Source organism: Tetranychus urticae, chromosome 3, assembly GCF_039701765.1.
Source record: "Tetranychus urticae isolate SD_2017Ah chromosome 3, NJAU_TeUrti_SD_1.0, whole genome shotgun sequence".
NCBI lineage: Eukaryota > Metazoa > Arthropoda > Arachnida > Trombidiformes > Tetranychidae > Tetranychus > Tetranychus urticae.
The window spans coordinates 1,661,630-1,683,673 of record NC_142960.1 but is presented as its reverse complement, the minus strand read 5'-3'; the positions used below and the strand labels follow the sequence as shown (position 1 = coordinate 1,683,673).

Below are 22,044 nucleotides of genomic sequence, written 5' to 3'. Positions count from 1 at the left end.
CTCAAATATTGATGATTGATCAATCCTTACGGAAGAAAGGGAAGAAGAAGAAGAAAAGAAGAGAAAAAAGTTGAAACATTTCTTCTTGCGATTCTTTCTTCCCTTTCTGTATTCAATATCACTTGTCATTTGGTCAACTTTTAACCAATCATTCGGACCATTTGACCGTAAAGGATGAAGTAAAAGACAAAAAATATATACAATTTTACCTTTTGCTTTACCTTTATTTATAACCTTCTCATTTTCAACCTTTTACTGATACATTTCAAATTGTTATCATCTTTTGTTATTACTGTTAACATTGTTATCAGCACATCAAGTTGAGAGGTAAAGACATTCAATTTCATGATTACTTACAGGGAATCAATTTTTTGGCCATTTCTGTTCTTGGATTGAGAATGAAAATAATCAACTTTATTTCAAGTGTAAACTTGTTTACTTTGATAATAAGCTAAAGTAAAGATATAATTCAATTAAAATTTGATTGAAGAAGCTGAACATTTTTCCTCCTTTCAATTGAACATCCTTTTTGATTTCACTTTTTGATTACAATTTTAATGAGAAAATTTGATTTTACAAAACATTCTGTTTACTCGTTCTTCAAATGTTTTCACGAGTTTAGGTGAATCTATTAAATTGATTAAAGTCAATTTCACTTCAACTTTGAGTTTCATTTGCATTAATCAGATGAAAAAAAATAGTTAACCAAAAGAAGGTAAAATTGAGCAAATTATATTTAATTGTGAAAACATGAGAAGCCAGAGAAAAGAGTAAATATTGATTTAATATTAATGAGTTTATAATTTGATCTGAACAAAAAAGTTGAACATTTCTCGTGATTACATTTATTTGAGTGATAATAATGAGTCTAATCTAATTAGATTGTAATTACAATTGTTTAAGGTTCACTTGATTTCACTGTTAATATCAAAATTGTGTTTCTTTTGGTTAACATTTGTATTTTGGTTTACATTTGAAACATCATCAGATTGGCTGAAAAGTTCAATAACAAAATCCAGATTCACCATTCAAGGAAAAGAGAATGAAACTTTTTTTCGAACTTTGATTTGTTCGAATGATCAATTTTGTGTCTTGCTTTGTTCGACTCATGATGAAAAACAGATAATTTTGTAAAGAATGAAATGAAACGCAATTTTAACGAAATCCCTCCCAAGTAGCTGGGAGGTAAAATCATTCCCAGTTGATAATGGCTCAAAGTTAGTCAAGGTTTGGAAATAAATGAATTTTTTTCGAAAATCATTAATTCTTTTCTTGAAAGAATTTTATTCAAAATAGATTTTAACTGTTTGAGTCTGAACACGAAGGATTGACAGATTTATCGAGATTTTAGGGAAATAAGAAAATTATTCACATTTTTCGTGATAACTTGCAATTAAGCATAAATCTTCATTTTCCTTTTCAAACATTCCCCTGAAATGGAATGTAAATGTTTCTTTTGTTGTTTTCAAGTTTATTTTGTGGAATAATATTTTTACATTTTATAACTTTAAATGAGCTTCTGTCATTAAAGGAGAAAAGGTAAAGTCTGAAGTTGAATTTGAAGCTTGAAATGGGATTTGAATGTTTCTCTGCAAATTGTGATTCGAAGTCAAATGCTTTTTTATGTTCCATATCGATTACATGTTGACCCTGGTGTTCACGATATGTCCATGTTGGAAATGATTTGATGAGTGAAATAAGAAACGTCTAAAGATGTTTTCAGTGAAATTGCAATTTCTCATGTTAAAGGTTTTCCATCATTTTACAATTTCCTTATTTGCTATTGGAAATGAACACTTGCCTTTAGCAAAGATTTCATTAAACACTTTTTGCTTCTCATGCTTTGAGAGGCATTTGCTTTGAGAATTAAAAAAAAGTGTGAATTTTTCAAGTGCAAAGTTTAATAAAAAATTCAGTGAACACTTGAAGATAAGACTGGAACAAGGTGATTCAATGAATGAATCAAAATCATAATCTTCATTTAACATTAAATTAGTTTGAGTATCAGCTTTCATCTTGAAGGGAAGAATCAGAAGAGAGGAAAAAAAGAAGAGAAAAGTTGAACAAGATTAATCAGATGAATTGTTGTATAATAACAATGATGAAAGCTTAACACCGATTGCTGTTAACATGGTTCAACTATTAAAACTATGGAAACGTTTTGCTTCTGTTCAATCTATTATATCATGAGAAGCTTAGTTGGACGATTAAGTCGAGACTGAGCCTGAAACAAGGCTTGAAACAATATTGATTGTCAGCCTTTAAACACAATCAGATAACATGTTTAAACAGGTTTAATCTGGAGAAACATCTAAAGCTGAATATTTCATCGTTTAAATTGTTATCAAATTAAAGGAAATTGGTTTCGTTTTGTTAAATGATCGCTTCTTCAAAATTAAACTCCATTTGCATGATAAAACCAAGAAACAGCTTAACAACCTTAATCATTGAAATTGCTAGCAAGAGTTTACCTTAAAAAGATTGAATTATTGATTTTAATTTTAAATTGTTTTCTTTAACCATTAATAAATTAATGTTGTTGGCTGGGCAATTGTTGGTTAAAGGATTTCAGGTTTGATTGGAAGCAAAAATATTGAATTACAAGTCAACATTTTTGTCAAATTTAATGATATTGTATTATGATAACGATATTATTATTTTTGGTTATCATGGTAAATTGAAATCTCATGTTTCCTGATGTACAATTTTTTTGCCTCCAAATATATTTCATGTTTCCCTTTGGTTACCAAAAATGCACATAAAACCATGTAATACAATTATCAATATAAATTAATATCAATGTAACTCTTGAAAGTAGATTTCCAGACTTTTTGTGTTCCACTGAAGCTTTTTTTCCTCGATTTTCATGGTTTTCTTCATTAAAACTCTGATGAAAAGTCAATTTTGTTTCTATTTTCTTTCCATCCAATCAGTATTTTTGATCAATAATTCAATGACAAAAATGTCGAGTGTTGGAAAGTCTGTGAGAAGAAATTAAATATGAATGAGTTTATTGAGATTAATTGTTGCTTTGAAAGGTAAAGACACTGAAGGTTTACTAACGGTTACTATTTGATTCAGATATTGGCGGAGGTGGTGATAGTGCTGAAGATAAGGAGAAACTGGAAGAACTGGAAAGGGAACGACTGGAGGCTCTTCGAGAAGCTGAGGAAAGACGACGAGAGAAACATCGAAAAATGGAAGAAGAAAGGGAAAAGATGCGACAAGGTGTCAGGGAAAAGGTAAGTTATCATTATGTTGACATTTTTCATCTTCATTTTCATTCCATTACTCGTCAATTCCCAAATCAATTCATGTTTCCATTGAATACTAAACATTTGTCATATTTATTAATATAAATATGAATCCATTGAAATAACGTCTAGATGTTTACAGACAAAAATAAGTCAATTTTATATAACACAAGAAAAGAGTCGCTAAAGACACTATTTTGAGGAAAACACAAAATACGAATCAACTTGAAATTTAATGTTACCTAACAAACCTAATATAGATTGATTGTGACTTGAATCTGCGTGTTTGTTATCTGAACAATCATTGAAGTTGTATAACACGGAAATGAACAGAACATGAATAACATTAAATATTGTGAAATCTATTGTGAAATTGAATAAATTGTGAAAATTACAATTCATTTTCTGAGTAAAAATATAAAAATGCAAGATTCTTTCAATTTTGCATTCCATATCTTGTAGAGCCTGGTGAAGCTAATTTTATCCTAACATTTAAAACACTGAATTAAATGGACTTCAGAGGTTGTGGTGTAAAGAGTCGTCATTGCTTTGTAACCATCGCTTGGCAAACGATTTTCAATTGAATCCAAGTTGCAGTGATTAAAACGTTGACAATGATGAATTGATTGATTGTGTCATGTAATGTCCATAATCGACTCCTTTTTCCTTGTTGATAAAATTGTCCATATTGAATCTCTATTGATATGTGATATGAGAAAGAAGTTCATTTTTAGTTTAGTTTTCAAGTATTTGGCTGCATCAAGACAACTGTCTATTCATTGAACGCTTGGTTGGATGTGAAGTTGTTAGAAAGGACAAATTTTGACAAATTTCTCGTGAAACAAAAGAAAAATTTGGACAAAATGTAAAAATGTTAACATGGAATCACCTTGAATGAACAAACTGACAACAAAAATTAGGTAAACAAAATGAGATAAAACGGACAAGTTATCATTCCCTGAGCATTGCGAGTGCAAAATATAAATACAGAGACACTGAATGCAACATTAACTCAGCTATTCACGTCAAATATCAATTTAAAAGTGAAACAAGAAGCGAAAATATGTTCAACTTTAACAGTTATTTTTTTCTTACATTTTATTCAATATATTAATAAATATTAAAACAAGATGAAGAAACGTTTCTTCCTGATTCACTGGCAACCCTTTCACGAGCAAAACCTAACTTCAACCTATTATCAAGACTCTTATTAACTTGCTTTTTTGTTTTATTTCATTTCCTAAGCATTTCATCAGTTATTTTTTACCATTAAATTTATTTTTGTATTTCATATGAAGCACAAAAATTATGAAAAAGGTAAAAACATATAAAAAATTAACATAATTTAACTTTGCCAGTCGTTCAAATAAAATACATTATTATCATTGAATATGTCTTGCCATTGAAAAACAATTGAAAGTAAAACAATTTCAACATTTTATCGTTGATTAATGATTATTTATTTGAACGATTATTGAATGTCTGTTCAACTTAAAGCCAAGTTCAATTCACATTTTCCTTGTCTTTTCCCAATCGATCAAATTGGCTGTTCCTTGTAAAACTGCAAACAAAAGGTAATCAAAATTTACTTAACTTGTCTACTTTGCATTTCCATCCATTCACTTGTTTGTTTGTTATTTGTTTATTCATTTTTGCTTCCATTTTTTGTTGATTCTTGCTGTTGTCTGAGTAATAACGAAATAAAAAAATGGTAAAACTCAAATGATTATCATGATACTTCAATTGATGTCTTCAATGATTGTGTTTTACCTTTAAAAATGTTGAGAGAAGCAAAATTTTACTCACAATTGTTCCCAAATATCATTTGTTATTCGTATTGGCCAATGAACAATTTTTGTTCCTATTCAATCAATCATGTCAACTTAGTCCATTTCATTTTATTGGTTCAACATTTTCCTCTCCTTTTATCATCTTTTCTTGGTCTTTTTTTTTCTCGGTTCAACTTTTTTGTTCCTTTGGTTCTCATAATCTGATTATAACTTATAGTTGTTTTGTTTTTTGCTTTTCCTTCTTTTTTTTCTTGTCTATTCCTTTTGCCAAAACACTTTTCTATGTTGATGTTGCTTGCAAGTGAAAATTGAATATCTTGTTAGGTTGTTGATCAATGGACCAATCTAACATTTTAAGTTTCTTCCATTTCTCACCATTCCAATCGAAACTGGTTATTTTTGAAACAAAACATGGGAAAATATGATTCCATCTCAAGTTGCTATCTTGTTCTTTTTCCACCCAATCTTGAATATTGGAAACAAATTGTAAAAATAGTTGCACAGTGAGAATCGATGAATATTTTGAAGCTTTTCGCTGCTTTACTTTTCCTCCAACTTTGTAATCCAACTGCCATTCAAACTGTATTTAACTTGATTCAAAGGTTAATTAATGTTTTAAGGAAGGCTTTAAGTCTTGAAATTACACATTCTGGCTTGGATTGAAACATTTCCATTGGATTGACTTGAAGGTTTGGCTTGAATTAGATGAGCAAAAAAATTGAAGCCATTGGAGGTAAACGGTTCAATGAAACAACTGGTAAAGTTGATTGAAAGGATTGATTAGTGTTGCCTCTAATAATTGATCAACTGCAACTATTCATTGAATCTAACTTTATTCACTCTTTAATTGTATCCAGATGAATCGTTAATCTCACCAAATAATGTGTTCCTGGCATACAAAGGTGAGTCTAAAGAGATTAACGATAGCAAAAATGATTGCAAAGTAAAACATTTACTTTGATTCAATGTTGTATGATAAATTTTGGGTGATTAGAGCTGCTTTTCCCATTCTTTGGCATCATCAGGAGAAACGATTATATATGATTATCTGATGGAAAAGAAATCTAAAGAGACGAAAAAGAGAGAAAAAAGAAACGAAAGAAAGAAAAAAAACATGTTATTATTGGTTACATTCATTTGATTGGAAATATAAAAAAAAGCAACTCACAAATCAAGATAAAAGGTAAACTCTTAAGATGATGATGATGATCGACTTTTTGCAGGGTAAAGCGAATGATGATTTTGATGGCGAAAAGGTGAATGTCAAGAGACTAATGTCATCTTTTATTTGTGTATCCCAAAGGCATGTAATTCATAAAGAGTAACCCAAGATAAAAGGTACGTTTCTCACAAAAAAAGGTATCAAATCGCCTGAAGATTGCTTCTTCTCTTTTTACCTCATTTACTTTAATAAACGATTTAGTCTCAATCCTTTAACTCCTTCAGTTTTTGCCTTCTCAAAACACCTTTTTAGACGTCAATTCAAATCTTACAAATCACAATTTAGCTTATAGTAACTTGTATATTAAATCATTCAATTCTGCCTGTAACTATTATCTGTTAACTAACACAATGAAATACTAGGCGCAGAGAGAGACAGTGAGAGAATAGCGAAAAAAAGAAATCAAATAACTTCTTTTTTTTACAAAATACAATTGGTTCCTTTTTTTATATGTTCAACAATAGTTCATATAAATACAACAGTAAATTGTTCAACCGTTGTTCACCATTTATTTTTGTATCATTATTTGGATTGACGGTCTAAAATGGTGAACAATTGAACAATCACCATCAATTGTACCAGAAAAGAAAAATGAAAAGGAATCAATAAAAATTCAGTCTCAACTCTGATTTCATTCTCTCTCTCCTCCAACTTTCAACCATTTTACAGAGTTATAGCTTAATCAAAGGCAAAACTGATAACCCGATAATATAACGATTAATATTGAAAATTATCAAGTTTTGTAGAGTAAAGCTAAACATTGTTTGGCAACGATTGATTATCCATCAAATTGTGACGCTTCAGCTGGTATTTTTTGCAACTGGAATGGTTGATGATGATTCTTGAGTCATTTAAATATACTCAAGTTAATTGTTAACTTGAGTTTTATCTTTTGCTAATGGAAAATCCAGACTTGTCCTTTTCTTTGCACAAATGGCTTTCCTTAATTTCAATTACAGTTGAATTGGGTTGACTTTTGTTCCTTAATAAAATGGAAACACAAAAATGTTAGATTATTATTCAAAAAATGGCTAAAAATATTACCTAAAAATTAACTTGACTCTGACCCTTTTTTTTGTTAACTTAACCATGACCACTGCTGTGTTTGGTTTGGATACAACACGAATCTATAAAACAAAAGGAATGATTATCAGAATTATTCAAAACTTGATTTAAACAGAGGAATTTGAGTAAAAATGTTTGACAACTTGCCTTTTCCAACAATTGTATCATAATATATGAGATATTAAATGGTAACAAAGGATATATGGGAAAAATAATGTCACTGCCACCAAAATTTGGATTCTGTTATTGGAAAGTTAAGCTGGATTCTTTGGCCTGAAAAGTTGAGATAAAAAAATGAGGTTATCAGGTGATGAATATATGTTTGTTTCTTGAATGTTTCTAGAGGAAAATTATTATTACAATCATTTTTGATGATTTTGCTTCAACTTGCCAACAGAATTGATAGTCATAACATAGTCAATTGAAAGAGAAACAGGGTAAAAATGAACAAATGGAAAAGGCATTGATTTAGATAAATTTGCTTTGTAAATGATATTCACAGCACATGTATCTATTAAAGTTAAATGATATCAGTTGAAGCCTATTTCAGGATGGATGGATTGACATCATGAATCCAGACCAAACCTTTTTTAACTGTAAAATGAGAATGAAAAAGTTTCATCGCATCTTCTCATCTTCCTCTTCATCTTCATCCTTTTCTCTTTCTGTAACATTTAGTAAACAAATCCATTATTTGGATTTACTTGCATCGTTACATTGATTTCAATTCTGTTTCTTTTAATGTAAAACACATTCTTTTATACAGCAAACAAACAGAGGGAAAAATACTAATTTATTTTGTTCGTCTTAACAAGCTCTTTTGTTTACTCCATGTTTCTGTGATGTTTGCAGGGAAAAAATTGAAAAAAGGAGAAAAAAGAAAAAATATTATTTTTTGTAATTTTGTTTTTCTGTTACTGAATTTGTCATAATCAAATTGTGATGTTAATTTTGCCTCCAAGTGATTCCAGTTGATAAACAAAAATAGGTTTCTTTGTACGGTGAAAAAATGCAGTAACTCACGACCTTATACTGAATAATGATGAAAATGTAAGAGTAATGTTGATATTTTGAAACCATTTCATTTTGAGTTCGACTTTGTCGCTTCAGAGGATAACTGGGATCAGATAAAAAAAGTCAAATCAATAATAATCAACTGATTATATTGAAGTTTGCCTTGTTTTCGTTCTCTGTAGCCATCCATACACATGGAAGATAAATTATTGCAATTTATCAGTCTCCCAATAGATTAAAATGTTGCCTCGATAGATGTTGCTTATTATGATGACCTTACACCGTGACTTTTTTGTAATATCCAGAAAATTATCCAAAATGATCATCATTAGTTTCAGTCTGTTTGAGCCTTTCATTGGTTACCCTGAGTTTTTACCATAATTATTATCGACTTTCATCACACATTTCTCCTAGCTCAGTTGAATGGTATTATATGACTCCAAGAGCATAATTATTGATGGCTGAAAAGTACGAGAAAGAAAATTATTATTAGATAATTAAGAAGGGAATAATTAAAGTATAATGGAGGTAATATATAAATCTTACTAATTTATTAATCACCTTACCAATTGAACTGTAATTTTCATTAATATTAATTGATTGATTGATTTAATAGCTTTTATAGTGATCAGCAGTTTGTTCCTTCTATTGTCAACAATTGAATAGGTATTGAATAACAAGACTTTTCCAATTGTTTCCTTCTCATCTACATTGATCTGCATCAATTGATTGTTATTATCTTGTTATTCAAATCTAACCATTTTTCTTTTTTTACTGTACTCCGTCCAATTTGATTATCATGAGAGAATAGAGGTTCACTAAAGGAGATAGAGAAAGAGAAAAAACATGTAAATGTCAACATGATTGAAATATAATATTAATAATGGTTCACTTATTTACCATCCTTTTAACAAACTTTTATCATTCATGGGTTAGTAAAACTATCATGTGAGGATAATGGCAAAAGATTAAGATGATACTGATGTGTTGATCAACCATCCGATAGGTTGTTTCCATGGGTTGATCAAGAATCATCATCATCATCAATTCCCATCTCTTTATCTTCACTCTAAGATGGTTACACTTGCAAGAGAATTGGTTCGACCAATATATATATTTTTTTTTGTTTTCCCTTTACTTTAACTTCTTAGAGTAAATAATAATGTTTACTCATCTCTCACATTTTCTCTACTGACTTAATTAACTGAGAGTTAGGAACTGAATGAGATTTAGTAGCATTGATCCCTGCTAAAAGCTTAAATGGAAATATGATTTTGATAAAAATGAATGATGAACTGATGATGATAACAACAAAGTAGATCATCATGGTGAAAGTAAAGGAAAACAAGGATAAAACTGGGAACGCTATTGTACTTTTGCCATAACCATCAAATATTGTTATCATTATTCCCATCTCTGTATACGATCAGTATAATAAAAATAATCTACCATCGATTTTCATACCAAGTTATCATCAACAAATGATAATGAGCTAACAAGAAGAAAAAAAAGCTTCTTGCTGCGCTGTGTAAGTCCAGGAAAATCAATAAGATTTGATTTTGAGAATCACAATTGCTTGTTAACTAAATTCGACTTCCAGATTAGTTGATATCATGGAGACCAATTATTGTTGTTATTAGTTGTCCGTAGGTTGGTGAATCAGGTTTCTAGGATATTAAGAAAAGAATAGAAGGAGATTAGTTAAAAAAGGTTAAAACTAAACCGTCTTTACTTAAAGAGTTAACAGCAACCAACACTTTGCTCACAGAGTTGCAAACATGTTAACCACAAATAGAAACAACAAAATATAAAAGTCGCGTTATAATACTTACCAAAATTGTGGACCTAAATGGATAAAACACTGAAATAGACGTTCATTAAACACGAAACTAATAAAAGTAATCTTTCTAGAGTAAGCTGAATTAGAGTTGATTAGGTGAAAAGAGTTGACTTACATATGGTTAAAGCACTGTGTGGATTAAGGAAAAAATTTAGAGGGAAAAACAATGTGACTTAATACGTAATAGTCAGGGAAAGTATCCTAATCTTGTCTTTAATGAAAAGAGTTACTTAAAGATATGAAAACCAAAATGGTTTTAAATCATAATTTACTTTTCAAATGTTAACATTTTATTTAATTATTTTCCGTGATTAATTTTCGTCCTTTATTAAGCAAAAATAGTTGATATTAACTTTAATCAAAGAACAGATGATTGACTCAACAGAGACTTCAACGTGAACATAAAGGTAAAATGCTGGACTCCACTTTAATAGTTAATAAATGTTGTCATTTTACTGATGGTATATCAATCATTTACAATCTCAGGGTAAATTAATGTGCCTCAATTTTCACCATATTATATGTTTCATCATGATTATCAACACCATCATGAAAATGTTTCAACTATAAGCCATCAAATCAGCTGATTACTCGCCACTATCTATTAGTGATCATTTATATGCATATGCATATTTATCATTACCAATGTGAACCTTTTTTTGTTGCTTCAACCAATTTATGGTCTCATTTAAATAATCAAATTTACTTATCTAACCCTGGAGGCTTTATTTTTGTCCTCTTGTCTCTTTATATTCATAATAATTTCAGCTTTATTCCAGTTCTCCTTTTGTTTCTTTGTGTTATTTTTGTTCATTTAATGAAATACCTTTCAATGTGAAACGCTTATCTGTGTTACTTTGTTTCATCATTAATATTAACTTTGACTTGTTAATATCTAAATGGTTTTCAATTGGTAATTCAATTTTTTTCTCGGATCCCTTGCTGTTTCCATTTTCATCAAAAACTTCATGATTGTTATGGAAATTTTATCTTCTTTCACCATCTTCCATCATGTAACCAATTGAAGTAGCCTCAAGTTGAAAGTGATACTCTTCTTGATATGATTATGAAAAGCCTGATCAATACTCCAAGTCACTTGAAGGAAAGGATTGGAGGGCTAAGCTATATTACAAGGTAAGCATAGATTATTATGATGATGATCGTCATGAAAATCAAAAGATTAGGAAATAGTGCATAAATAATGGAGAGATTTCATTTTTCTTGATAAACTGAAAAGAGTCAAGATTCATTGAAAAACATTTTCTAACAAGATGATATTAATATTTTTGCAAGAAAAATGAAAATTTTGTCCTCTTTTTCTTTCCTTTTTTACCTCTTCTTCAACATTTTAATAACCTTTTTCTTTTTCTCCATTTCTTTCAGATCAATAAATTCAAACAAAAAAGAGTGGAATCTTAAAATTGTTTATTCAGATTAATGTTTTAAGGAAACTAAATGGCTCATTAACCCATAAAAAACAAGGAAAACATGATCCAACCCAGGGTTTTAATGCATCAATGGATTAATTCAAATTGGCTTCTTCCACCTTCTCCAGATTTAACCTTAGACCGTATCATCTTTATCCTTATATCAATTACACCAAGAATGGGTGAAATCAAAATTATGCCTATGGAATTGAGTTGAACAAAATTGCAATATTATTCATCACGCACTTTGCTTGGAGTTAATCGAGATTCAAGTCTACCATTCGGGTCAACTTAATTTAATCTCATTAGGAAAAGGAGCAAACGAAAATGTCATTTCCATTTTCATGGACTTCCAAATTATTATTGAATGAAATCTCTTGTAACCTGATTTTGCTGAACCTGTTACCCAAAAAAGCTTACTTTGTATTCTTAATTGAATCCTTTTGCTTTTTTCTGGCATAAACCAATTTGGCAAGCAGCAATCAATCGATAATCAAAACCATTTTCACATTTAATATTAGATTAGGTTTCAATCTATCAGCAACATTAACCAAGGAAGGAGAAAGAAAATTGTCAAAGAGGAAAAAAATGTCAACAATTTTACACTTGAATCCTGATAACAATTTAAATGGTGGAAAAAAAGTTCAATTTAAATACTAATGTGATTTTTATTGTTGACTTGGAAGAAGCTGAACTGAGAAAAACTTATATTTTTGTGATTAATCAAGCTGAATATGAAAATGGGTTTACATGTTCACTGACTTAACTGATCAAAAGAATGATAAATTTTCACTTTTATATTCAATGTAACATTCAATTGTACACAGTTGTTACTATTGATAACAACCAAATGCTGTAAGGATAAATTAGAGGTAAATAAGGAGTGAGTTGTTCAACAGCAGTAAACCTTTGTAAATAGTCATCAATTATCTGTTGATGTTAAAAAGCAAAGTGAATCAAAAGAAGTAAAAATGAAATAATATCTCATCTTTATCTTCATGGTGCTCTCTGTATTTGTTTTCAACCTAATAGCTGTGAAAGGTTGGCAGAAAGCAAATATTTTTATATGAATGTATCTATTCAATGGAAACATTTTCATAATTCATTTACCCCGTTAATATCATTTTAATTTACCTGCTTACCTCTTACCTTCTTGATTTTTACCTATTAATATAACATTAACATTACTCTTACCTTTTTATCAATCCTCAGTATGGTATTAAAAAGAAGGAAGAAAAGGAAGAGGAAATGAGGAAACAACAAGAAGCCCTAATGGGTGGTTCAACTGATGGTGGACTCAACCGAGCCAAGAAAACTCCTGAGGAATTAGCAGCTGAAGCTGCTGCTCAAGAGCAAGATGAATTTACGAGTAAGTAATTTGCTTTATTAAATAATCATCACACATGTTAATGTTCAACTCGTAATGTTTCATATTTAATCGTAAAAATGCATTTTCTCAAAATAATTATTAGGGTGTCAAATATATTTTGCGGTTCACTATGAAAAAAAGATTTGATTGTGATCTTTTTTGGCTAAAACATTACTTAGCCTTAATTAATCAGTATAAAACAAAAAAAATCAAAATCGGACAAATATTCACAAAATTATTGCATTTTTACAGCTTTTTAAAGGGTACAAAAATCGACCAAAATTTTTTTTTTCACCAACTTTTTTCATCAAATTTTCTAGCGACGCGTCACAAAATTTTTAACCTCAGATTCTCAATACTTGCGAACCTAACCTAAGTACCTGATCTCATCTCTATGGACCCCAATCTATCTTAATTTTTAGAAAATTCATTCAAAGAAGACTAGGTCTATTCAGGAACGGAGGTCAAAATCAATTTTGTCGATTTTTTCGCTATAAATTTTCGGACGCTCACAAAAACGACATCAATTATTCGATTTGGAAAATTGAAACGATATTTTAATACTACAAGTCCATAATTTGATTCAATGAAATTTCAGTCAATTCTAAGCTAAACTACATACCCAACCGCAAAACTTATTTGACACCCTAATACAAAATTTATAAAACGCGCTTCAACTCTTTCCCTCCATTAAGTCGGCGCTTCTCCCTTCCATTAAACCATATGTTGAGACAATTTTTCATTTCAGCCATTTTTCTAATTTAATTTTTTTGATTCTAATTTTAACAGTTAATTTATTTTTGATGTACAGTTATTGTTACTATTCAACCAACCTTTTTATCAAGTCTGGGAATCAACATGACTTGCTTCCTTATTGTGCCTTCTGATAATCGGTTTGACATTTTGTCTGTCTAATTGGTTCTAGACATTAAAATTTTACCTTTGCGTGTGTTACCTTTAATTGTGTGTTAAATTGATTTTCATGGTGACTCCTGTTGTCTTACAGGATTAAAGTTCGGGGATCGTAAAAGTGTGCATAACTATAACTTTATTCATCAACTAATTAGACCCAATCAACTTTGGTGTTATTACCTCAAGATATTGTTACATTCAAATTGGCGTATTGAGGTGAAAACTTGAGAAGCTATTTTTTTACTCTCTTTTCTCTCAACTTTTCCCCGAATTATAATCACATCAGAATCATCATACAAGTCATTCTGTGCCTTCTCTCCTTCTCATGGTGATGATGAAGTAAAAATAAGGAAAGCAGTCAACCAATTGAAAGGATTAATTATTTTTGATAGTAATATTTAAGAGTATGGGGTGTTGAGAAAGTTTATGCACAACTTTGGGGGAAAAAATTTAATTTTCTGTTTATACGCAGTTGAGGGATTTTTTCCCCTTGCATAAACTTTCTCAACACCCCATATATGAAGTGAAGAAAATAACAGTTGAATATCACAATAGAAAGCTTAAGATTAAATTGAGTTTCACTCTTAACTATTGTTATTAATACCATCATCATCATCTCAATCACCTTCACCTTGCATCATCATGATCATTATTTATTTGGAGGAAGAAGAAAAATGTTAAACAGAAAATAATTGTATCAACATTTTTATTTGTATAATTTTCTTATCACAAGAATTCATATATTCACTTCATCATTAACTTAATCATCAACTCTTTCCTTCATCTTTAATCATACTTTCACCTTTACTTTAAAACCTATGAATTATTAATTTTATTGATTGTTAACCAACAACAATGGGATCATTTTTGCCGAGCAAACCAAAAAGATTTGACTTCAAAGTGAAAGTTAACTTGATTCTGTATGTGGTTTCCACCAGACTTTAGATTACAATTTATAGATTGCCAATCAGCCAGTTGTCATCGCATTTCCAATCTAATTATTTACCAAGAAGAAAAAGTTGAAGCTGAATTTACAAAATTCATAAGCCTTCAGTTGAAATAACAAGTGATCATCAATTTACTAGAAACAAGTGAAACTCATCTTCTAATGCAACCCAATTCACACCAATAGACTGTTAAAATAAGAATTGATGAATATTATTTATCTTGAAATTAACTGAATACTTCTTTTATCTCCCAAACTTGATTCATTCCAGTTTCATCAGTGAATTATTGAGTTTACCAGGAACAAGTAAAGTGGAAAAGATTGAATCACTCGTCACCAGAAAATATCAGTCAACAAGTTCCGTCGTTTTTACAGATAACTTTTGCTTTGATTTTGACTTATGACCCAATAATTTCAGACCGATAAGAGACCTAAAAGTCCAAATTATCAAAACGAAGCTAAAGTCATCTGTAAAAACGACGGAACTTTTTGATTCCCTAATATTTCAACGTTAATTTTCATTGTTAACTTGCTCATGTTAAACAACATTTGTGAAATGAAATTAACATCAAAGTTGACAAAAATGACAGATACAAAAGTCAAGCTTTGATCAAAAAGATTGACTTGGTTGCTCATTTTTTGCTGTTTAAATTAACTTTGACTTTTGTTCATGTTTACCTTAACAGTTACAATTGAAATGACGATTTACAATTGAACATAAATGAAGGATTAACTTTTCCCTGAAAAATGAGATTAACATTTATGAAAGTGAATTTAAAATTTGATGGGAAATCTGATGAAATAAACTCTGCTTCTAATCTTACCTTTTCATTTTCACACAATGAACACTCTACTTGATTCCCTGAACATTGAATCAACTAATCAATCTTGACGATGTTTCCCTTGTCAACCATAATTGATTAATGCAAGTCAACATTAACGGCTGCTGATTAAACACAATGTTTGAAATTAAATTTTCAAATTATAATCCTTTATCCCATTCGATTCCCAGGGTGATGTTCAATCATCTCTGTTAATCAATTGAACATAAAATGATTAAAAAGCCGAGCATTGAACATGAAACAGTTGATCAATAGATTGTCATTTGCATTAGAACGGCTTAAATTCCTAAACTTTAAAGTGAATCTAAATCCATGTTCAACCAATGAAACGAGCTAAATCAAAAGTCCAATCAATCTAATCAAATTGTTAATCTACGAAGCTTAATGAAAGCGCATGAACAATCAGTCAACTTTGATTTTTTGCAAAATTTGTCCAACACTTTGATTCCAAATCGACTCCTAACATGAAAAGTAAATTAGTCAAAAATGAAAACATTAATCTTCAAAATTCAATTTTTAATGTTCATTACTGTATTAGCTTTCTAACATGAAGCTCCAATTGAACAATTTGATATTTTGTATTTTCATGAACTGATACTGAACTTGACAAGGACATTTTGTTAAATTGTAAAATGAAGCTCAAGATTAGTTGATTATTTGAAGATAAATTTGTGGAAAAATTAGAATATCAGAAATGACTAAATCTCAGAATTGCAGTTCAAGACGATGATTGAACCTCGTTCACAAGTGGCGTTTGGAGTTGAGAACTGGAGTGATGTGCTTAGACTTATCCTGTTAAGTCAGGTGGTGATTTGGAAACAAGCCCTGTACTTGAAAACGATTTAACTTGAAGTTCATTTAAACATGAAAAATACTGAAATCAGGTGAACTTTATGCTGTTTCAAGTTCACTGTTAACTAAACAAAGCAAGTCACTTTTCAACTTCCCAAATAGTAAGCTACAGGGCTGAACTTCTGATTATGTTAGAGTTCGATTTGAGGTCTTGAAATAGTTTTCGAAGTCAACAAATCTTTCTAATGAAGTTGTGACACACTGTGATGAACGCTGCTCGGGTTATTGGCATTTGAGTTTCCGAACATCGTTGCATGAATTATCTCTTTGCAAATTTGATCGCTTCGTTTATAGCTTTTTGCCCTTCATCTTAAAATTCTGAGATCAGGCCATTTCGTCTGTTCTTGCTGACGTCCTTCTTTGATTGATTTTGTCTTTTCTGTTTTGGTTTTTTTTCTAATTTTGAAACATTTCTTTCATGTCTACTTGTCTTACTATGGTTTTATCATTTACTCATTTCTTTGTTGATTATGGATTCAGTTGATGAACAATAATATGAATAACAATGGATAATATAGTTCGTGACAGTTGATTGAACAGCATGGGAATAGTTGATCTGAATGGTGATAGAAGCTCTTATAATTCAAATGTGAGTCTCAATTAATTATACATCAACTATTAAAGTGTCACTTTAACATGATATATATTATACAATATTTACCATGAAATGTTTACCTTTGCTTGTAATTAACTTTTCAACGTAACTTTGTATTGGATTTTGATCAGTAAATCCAAAGGCAAACCAATGAAAAGAACCCAAGAAAAATGTTCAATGTAATACAGTTATTGAAATGTATTTTCAGATGATTTAAAGCAATAAAATGAAAAGATATGAGCCGACCAAGAAATAACAGTTAATCGAGTTAATACAATCCTTGAAATGTTTTCTGGTTTCATCTAATGGTAGGTAACCATGTAATTGAAAATGGTTCAGTCCCATTCGGTAGTTAATGTTTTGTGTTGAAACATGAACACACAAGATACAAGAAATTGATTTAACATGAAATAGATCAACCTTTAACCTTCACCATTCTGTAAATGGATAAGGTTTGGATTAATCTTGTGATTTCATTTCAACATAAAACCTGAAGCTATGAAGACACAGACATTGAGTGTGTTTCAAGCCATTTTAATGTTTACTTCAAAAGGTTGGGTTTGGGTTTGGGTTCAAAATGGACTTTGGGTTTAACCTTTTAATGTGAAAATATGAAACTTTGGTAAACTCAGTTGATGAAAATTACTAAATGGATTAACGATTTTAGGGAAAACGATTTGTACGAAACAAAGGAAACGATGGATTGATTCTTATGAGTTGAAAAGATTGTAAGCTGACAAGATAATGGTGATGAGGATGATTATGAAGATGATGGTTATTAGTATGAGGATGATGAAGGTACCAAATGAGAGCAGATTACGTGATGGGTGAAGATGAAGATGAAATGCATGATAAGGAATCATGTTATTACATTGAATATCTTCCCTGTTGACAGAATAGTTATTTTCATTGTCTTGATCATTATCTTCTTCTTGACTATAAACTTGAAAGGGAACATTCAAGATTCTTTCAAGGTTATCATGATTCTCATTCTAGCTGAGTCTTTCATTTTTCTCAGGACAATTCGATCGATAAATCTTCCTTTCTCTTCCTTCCTACTCTTGTCTCTTTCATTGTCTTTTTTACCCTTTTCCATGTCATTCTATTCATCATAATCATTTTTGGAAAAAAAAATTTCTCTTCTCTTCTTCGTTTTTAATCTTCTCATTTTGGACAATTTCAATCGTTTCCTTTTCCCCTTTAAATCCTCTTTAACACAGCCTATTAATCTCATGAACTGAACAATAAAATGAGCTTTAAAGCTATCGATTATCGCTTAAGAATCCAACGAAAAGAGTAATTTTATTTTATTCATTTTATTTACTCGTCATTTTGATAACATTTTGATCTTTGCTTCACTTTGGTCTGACGATTAACTCTGATTTAGGTGACTTGAAATAAAAGCAATTTTTTCTCATTTATTTTCTGGTTCCATTTTTGATTAACCAGAATTTTATTGAATATCAAATTTCCAATCAACAAGCGATCAAAGCTGAAAAGCAATTCTTGTAACTCTTGTGTTTTACCACAAGATTTATCCTAACACTTTAATCCTTTTCTTAGTAACAAGTGTTCACCTTGAATGGCCATGAAACAGGTAAAAGGTTAACTTGTAAGACAACCTGTAATAACCCAAACATAACACTTTTGACGATTAACAATGAACATTAAATGATGAGATAAAAGTAAATAAATGTCAACTATTTTCGTTATTTACTTTTCTCTGTTTGCCTTTGGTCTGTCCAAGAAAAGTTGACTTTCAATTGTTCAATTGTTTTAAAATTAAAACATTAATTAACTTCAATTGATGCAAAAAATCAAGTGCAAGTGAAGCATTTGCATTTCATTTGTTGGATTGAAATTGTCTCTCGATTTTTCATTCATTTTCATGACACGATTAAAGTGAAATTTTATTCAGTAAAACAATATGTTTACATGATTGTGTTTCACTAGCGAATTCAAAATGAATTTATTTATTCGCTTTTCTTTTTCATGAATTTTCTGAATTTCCAACCTTCATGTTAACTAAGCTCATCAGGAATCAGTTTTGCTTTCAACCAATTTTACGAACTTTGAATTTCTCAATTTAATGTGAAATTTGGAGAAAATTTTGTTTCGATTTCATGGATTTTTGACTTTTTGTACAATTAGATGTTGAACTTTTGTCAGGTGAATCTCTTGTCTTCCTGTAATCAAGTGAATGTAATGTTTTCAATGAAAACATCATCCAGTTAACAGTATTATAATCAAAGGTAAACATCATTTTTATCATCTAAACATAATCATGATGACTGGAAACGATGAGAATAATAAAGATTGTTTGAGTGTAAAAAGATGAGCAAAAAGATAACATTTAATCAAAGTAAACTCGTAATATTTCATTCCGAATAAACCCGAGGCTATTTGAGTTCAAGATAAGTAATAATGACAATGATAAGGAATATAATGAAACTCAGAAACCATCAACATAGAGATTTCCCATTAAGAGCACTTTTTTTGGGTTCAATTAAAATTGATAAGTTTCCATGTATTTTTTTCGCTCCTCAAATCAAATTAGCAATTGAATTAAAGGTGTTCAAAGTGTTTGCTTGAAAGGTTAAAGGACAAGTTGACAAAGAGACAGAAAAAAAGTCTGAAAGAGGCAAAAAAAGGTCAGATAGGAATGAGTTGAGATTGTTTCTTTTGTAAGGTAAAGTGAAAAAAAGGATTTTTTGTTTGTTACCAAGATTTACAAGTTACAGGGAAACAAGGGAGTTGACAGAAGGGCAGGGAATGTTCAGGGAAGATGGAAGAATAGGAATGAAGAGAGAATCTTGTTTTCACCAAAGAACCGTAATTAGGTTCCATTTGAAATGAGTACAGTGATGGAGGCAAAGGAGGATGAAAATTGAACAAGATAAAAAGGTGTCTTTAAGATTGTCCACAATCGTCTTCATTTTAACTGTTCAAGATGAATTGAGGTACTTTAATACCTTTACTTTCATTTAACCATTTTTCTTGTCACTTGTTTTCATCTTTACCTGTTAGGCTTTTATCATTTTATACCTTAATTGTGATTATTGTTTTCATTTCAATTGTCAGTCAAATGATGTTCAGGTTCACTTTTCTGGTCAAATGTTTACATTGAAAATGGCCAGTTGAGTCTTTGATTGAAAAGTGTTTTCATTTCAAGTATTGATTTGTTTTCATTTGAAACCTTTGATTTTGTTGTTAACTTTTTGTGTCAAAATTTCAATATTTGATTGAAATTTGGAAAGTAAAATGTTTTTGATTTGTAAAATTGTCACAATCTGATTATCTGAATTTATCTGTGGCACCATTTTTTCGAGGTTGACTGATTTACGAAAAATTGATTTCGTCAAAAGGCTTTCATGGAATAATTTGAGTTGAAAATAATTTTGGATTAGACGAGATTAGAGTGAAATCAGTTAAGTATGTAAATGTTCAAATAATGGGAATGAAATGCTCCATGAAGAAACTCTTTGGTCTACTAACTATTCATAAAATTCCAGTCTAAACATTTCAACTTTTCAGACTGAAATGTTTTCTTTTTTTCTCGTAGTTCGAGAGTTGTTCAAATTGATAGTTTGATCATTGGCAAGTGATATACTTTAATGGAGGAAACAAGTTGCATTCCCTTGAGTAACGAGAGCGCTTTTGCAATACAAACTCAACTTACAAATCACTTGACAATTGAAATGATTTTCAGGGCTGCACAACTGAACTCAGATTTAAAAATGAAATTACATTTCAATCAATGCATTATTCACTTCAATTATCTTTACCAAAAATAAGTTAAAAGAAGTTGAAAGTTGGAAAGATGAACATTTGACCAATCTTAATGTATCTAAAGATCTAAAAGATTTAAAAGTGACCAATAAAAGGAAGAAAAATTTTCTCAAAGTAAAGTTCATCCAAAAGACTTGGTCATTGAAAGGAACCTTTTACAGGTAAAAAATGGTGAAAACAAAAATGACAACAACATCACTTAGCATCATTCAATTGACTTGTGAGCAACAAAAGCTTTTTCACCTTAATAGCACTGAAGGCATGAAGAAGGTGAAAAGTCTTTTTTTTGTGGTTCCTTTTTTTCACCCAAAGTTTCTATTCAATTTGACTATCCATTTACAGGAAGAAAAAAGGAAAAATGATTTTTTTTCTTCTCCAAAATTCTTAAACCTTTTACTTAATGCATTTCAGACCAAATCACGTTTACATGCAAATGTCAATGGATTAAGAGTTTTGGTGAAAAAATGTTGATCTGAAGTCAATGTTGATCTAAGGTTGGATTTTTTGGGAAAGGCGTTAATAATTGAAGAAAGTTGGACCATGAAGTGCTTGGGAATTGAAGATAATTCCATGTTCATTGATCATGAGAAGACAATTTGTCTTTGTTGATTAACAATCTTGAGACATTTTGAATGTTTCGTTTCCTTTGGCTTCCGTTTAAAGTGAAGGATTGAGTGTGAATGAATGAATGGGTGAATGATGATGGATGAAAATGTTCATTTCTGATGGATTGGAACATTGAATGTTGTTTTTTTTCTCTCTCATGAAAGCCTTGAAGGTGAATAGGACAGGAATCGTGTTCAGGGAATCAAATATATTATCAAGTGAAGGGAGAAAAAGGTTGAGAGAATCAAAAATAGCGAGCAAAATGATCAACTCAATTTATCTACAGTTTGTATGATGAGATACTTTTCAAGATTCATCAACACCAAACACACTGAACAAGATGAAACTTTGAAATGTTCATTTACAATCATTCATTAGTTTTCTGTTGACTTTAATCTGATCCAGCATGAAACTTGGCAAAAACTTGACCCATTTTAGGTTTTATTTTTTCTCTCTTCAAGAACCTTTTTTCAGAACTTTATGATGATCATGAAAGGAACTGGAAAAGAAATGAAAGGCAA

At 30.1% G+C, this 22,044-nt stretch overlaps 1 protein-coding gene and 2 long non-coding RNA genes across 11 annotated transcripts in view; 2 read left to right on the top strand and 1 right to left on the bottom strand.

Moving 5' to 3' along the window:
• cpx (synaptic transmission protein complexin) overlaps window positions 1–22,044 on the top strand; it is a 47,795-nt gene that overhangs the window by 16,141 nt on the left and 9,610 nt on the right. For all 3 annotated transcript variants that reach the window (XM_015933393.3, XM_089269245.1, XM_089269244.1), the window contains 2 exons: window positions 3,082–3,242; window positions 12,825–12,981. In XM_015933393.3, the coding sequence (XP_015788879.1) occupies window positions 3,082–3,242; window positions 12,825–12,981 (318 nt within the window). The remainder of the gene's footprint in view (window positions 1–3,081; window positions 3,243–12,824; window positions 12,982–22,044) is intronic.
• Window positions 3,596–10,466, bottom strand: LOC107365826 (uncharacterized). 7 transcript variants are annotated; one of them, XR_016199869.1, is made up of 11 exons: window positions 10,178–10,368; window positions 9,795–10,012; window positions 8,907–9,163; window positions 7,692–8,806; window positions 7,479–7,604; window positions 7,311–7,393; window positions 6,213–7,248; window positions 6,001–6,108; window positions 5,061–5,952; window positions 4,849–4,939; window positions 3,596–3,950 (listed from the first exon to the last, which is right to left on the bottom strand). It is a non-coding gene; the product is annotated as an uncharacterized LOC107365826 (long non-coding RNA). The 7 variants fall into 7 exon arrangements; XR_016199870.1 differs by having other exon boundaries at window positions 5,025–6,108; window positions 10,178–10,466; XR_016199868.1 differs by having other exon boundaries at window positions 5,061–6,108; window positions 9,246–10,012.
• On the top strand, window positions 10,966–11,708 carry LOC149093147 (uncharacterized). Its single transcript, XR_016199872.1, has 3 exons — window positions 10,966–11,098; window positions 11,213–11,319; window positions 11,569–11,708. It is a non-coding gene; the product is annotated as an uncharacterized LOC149093147 (long non-coding RNA).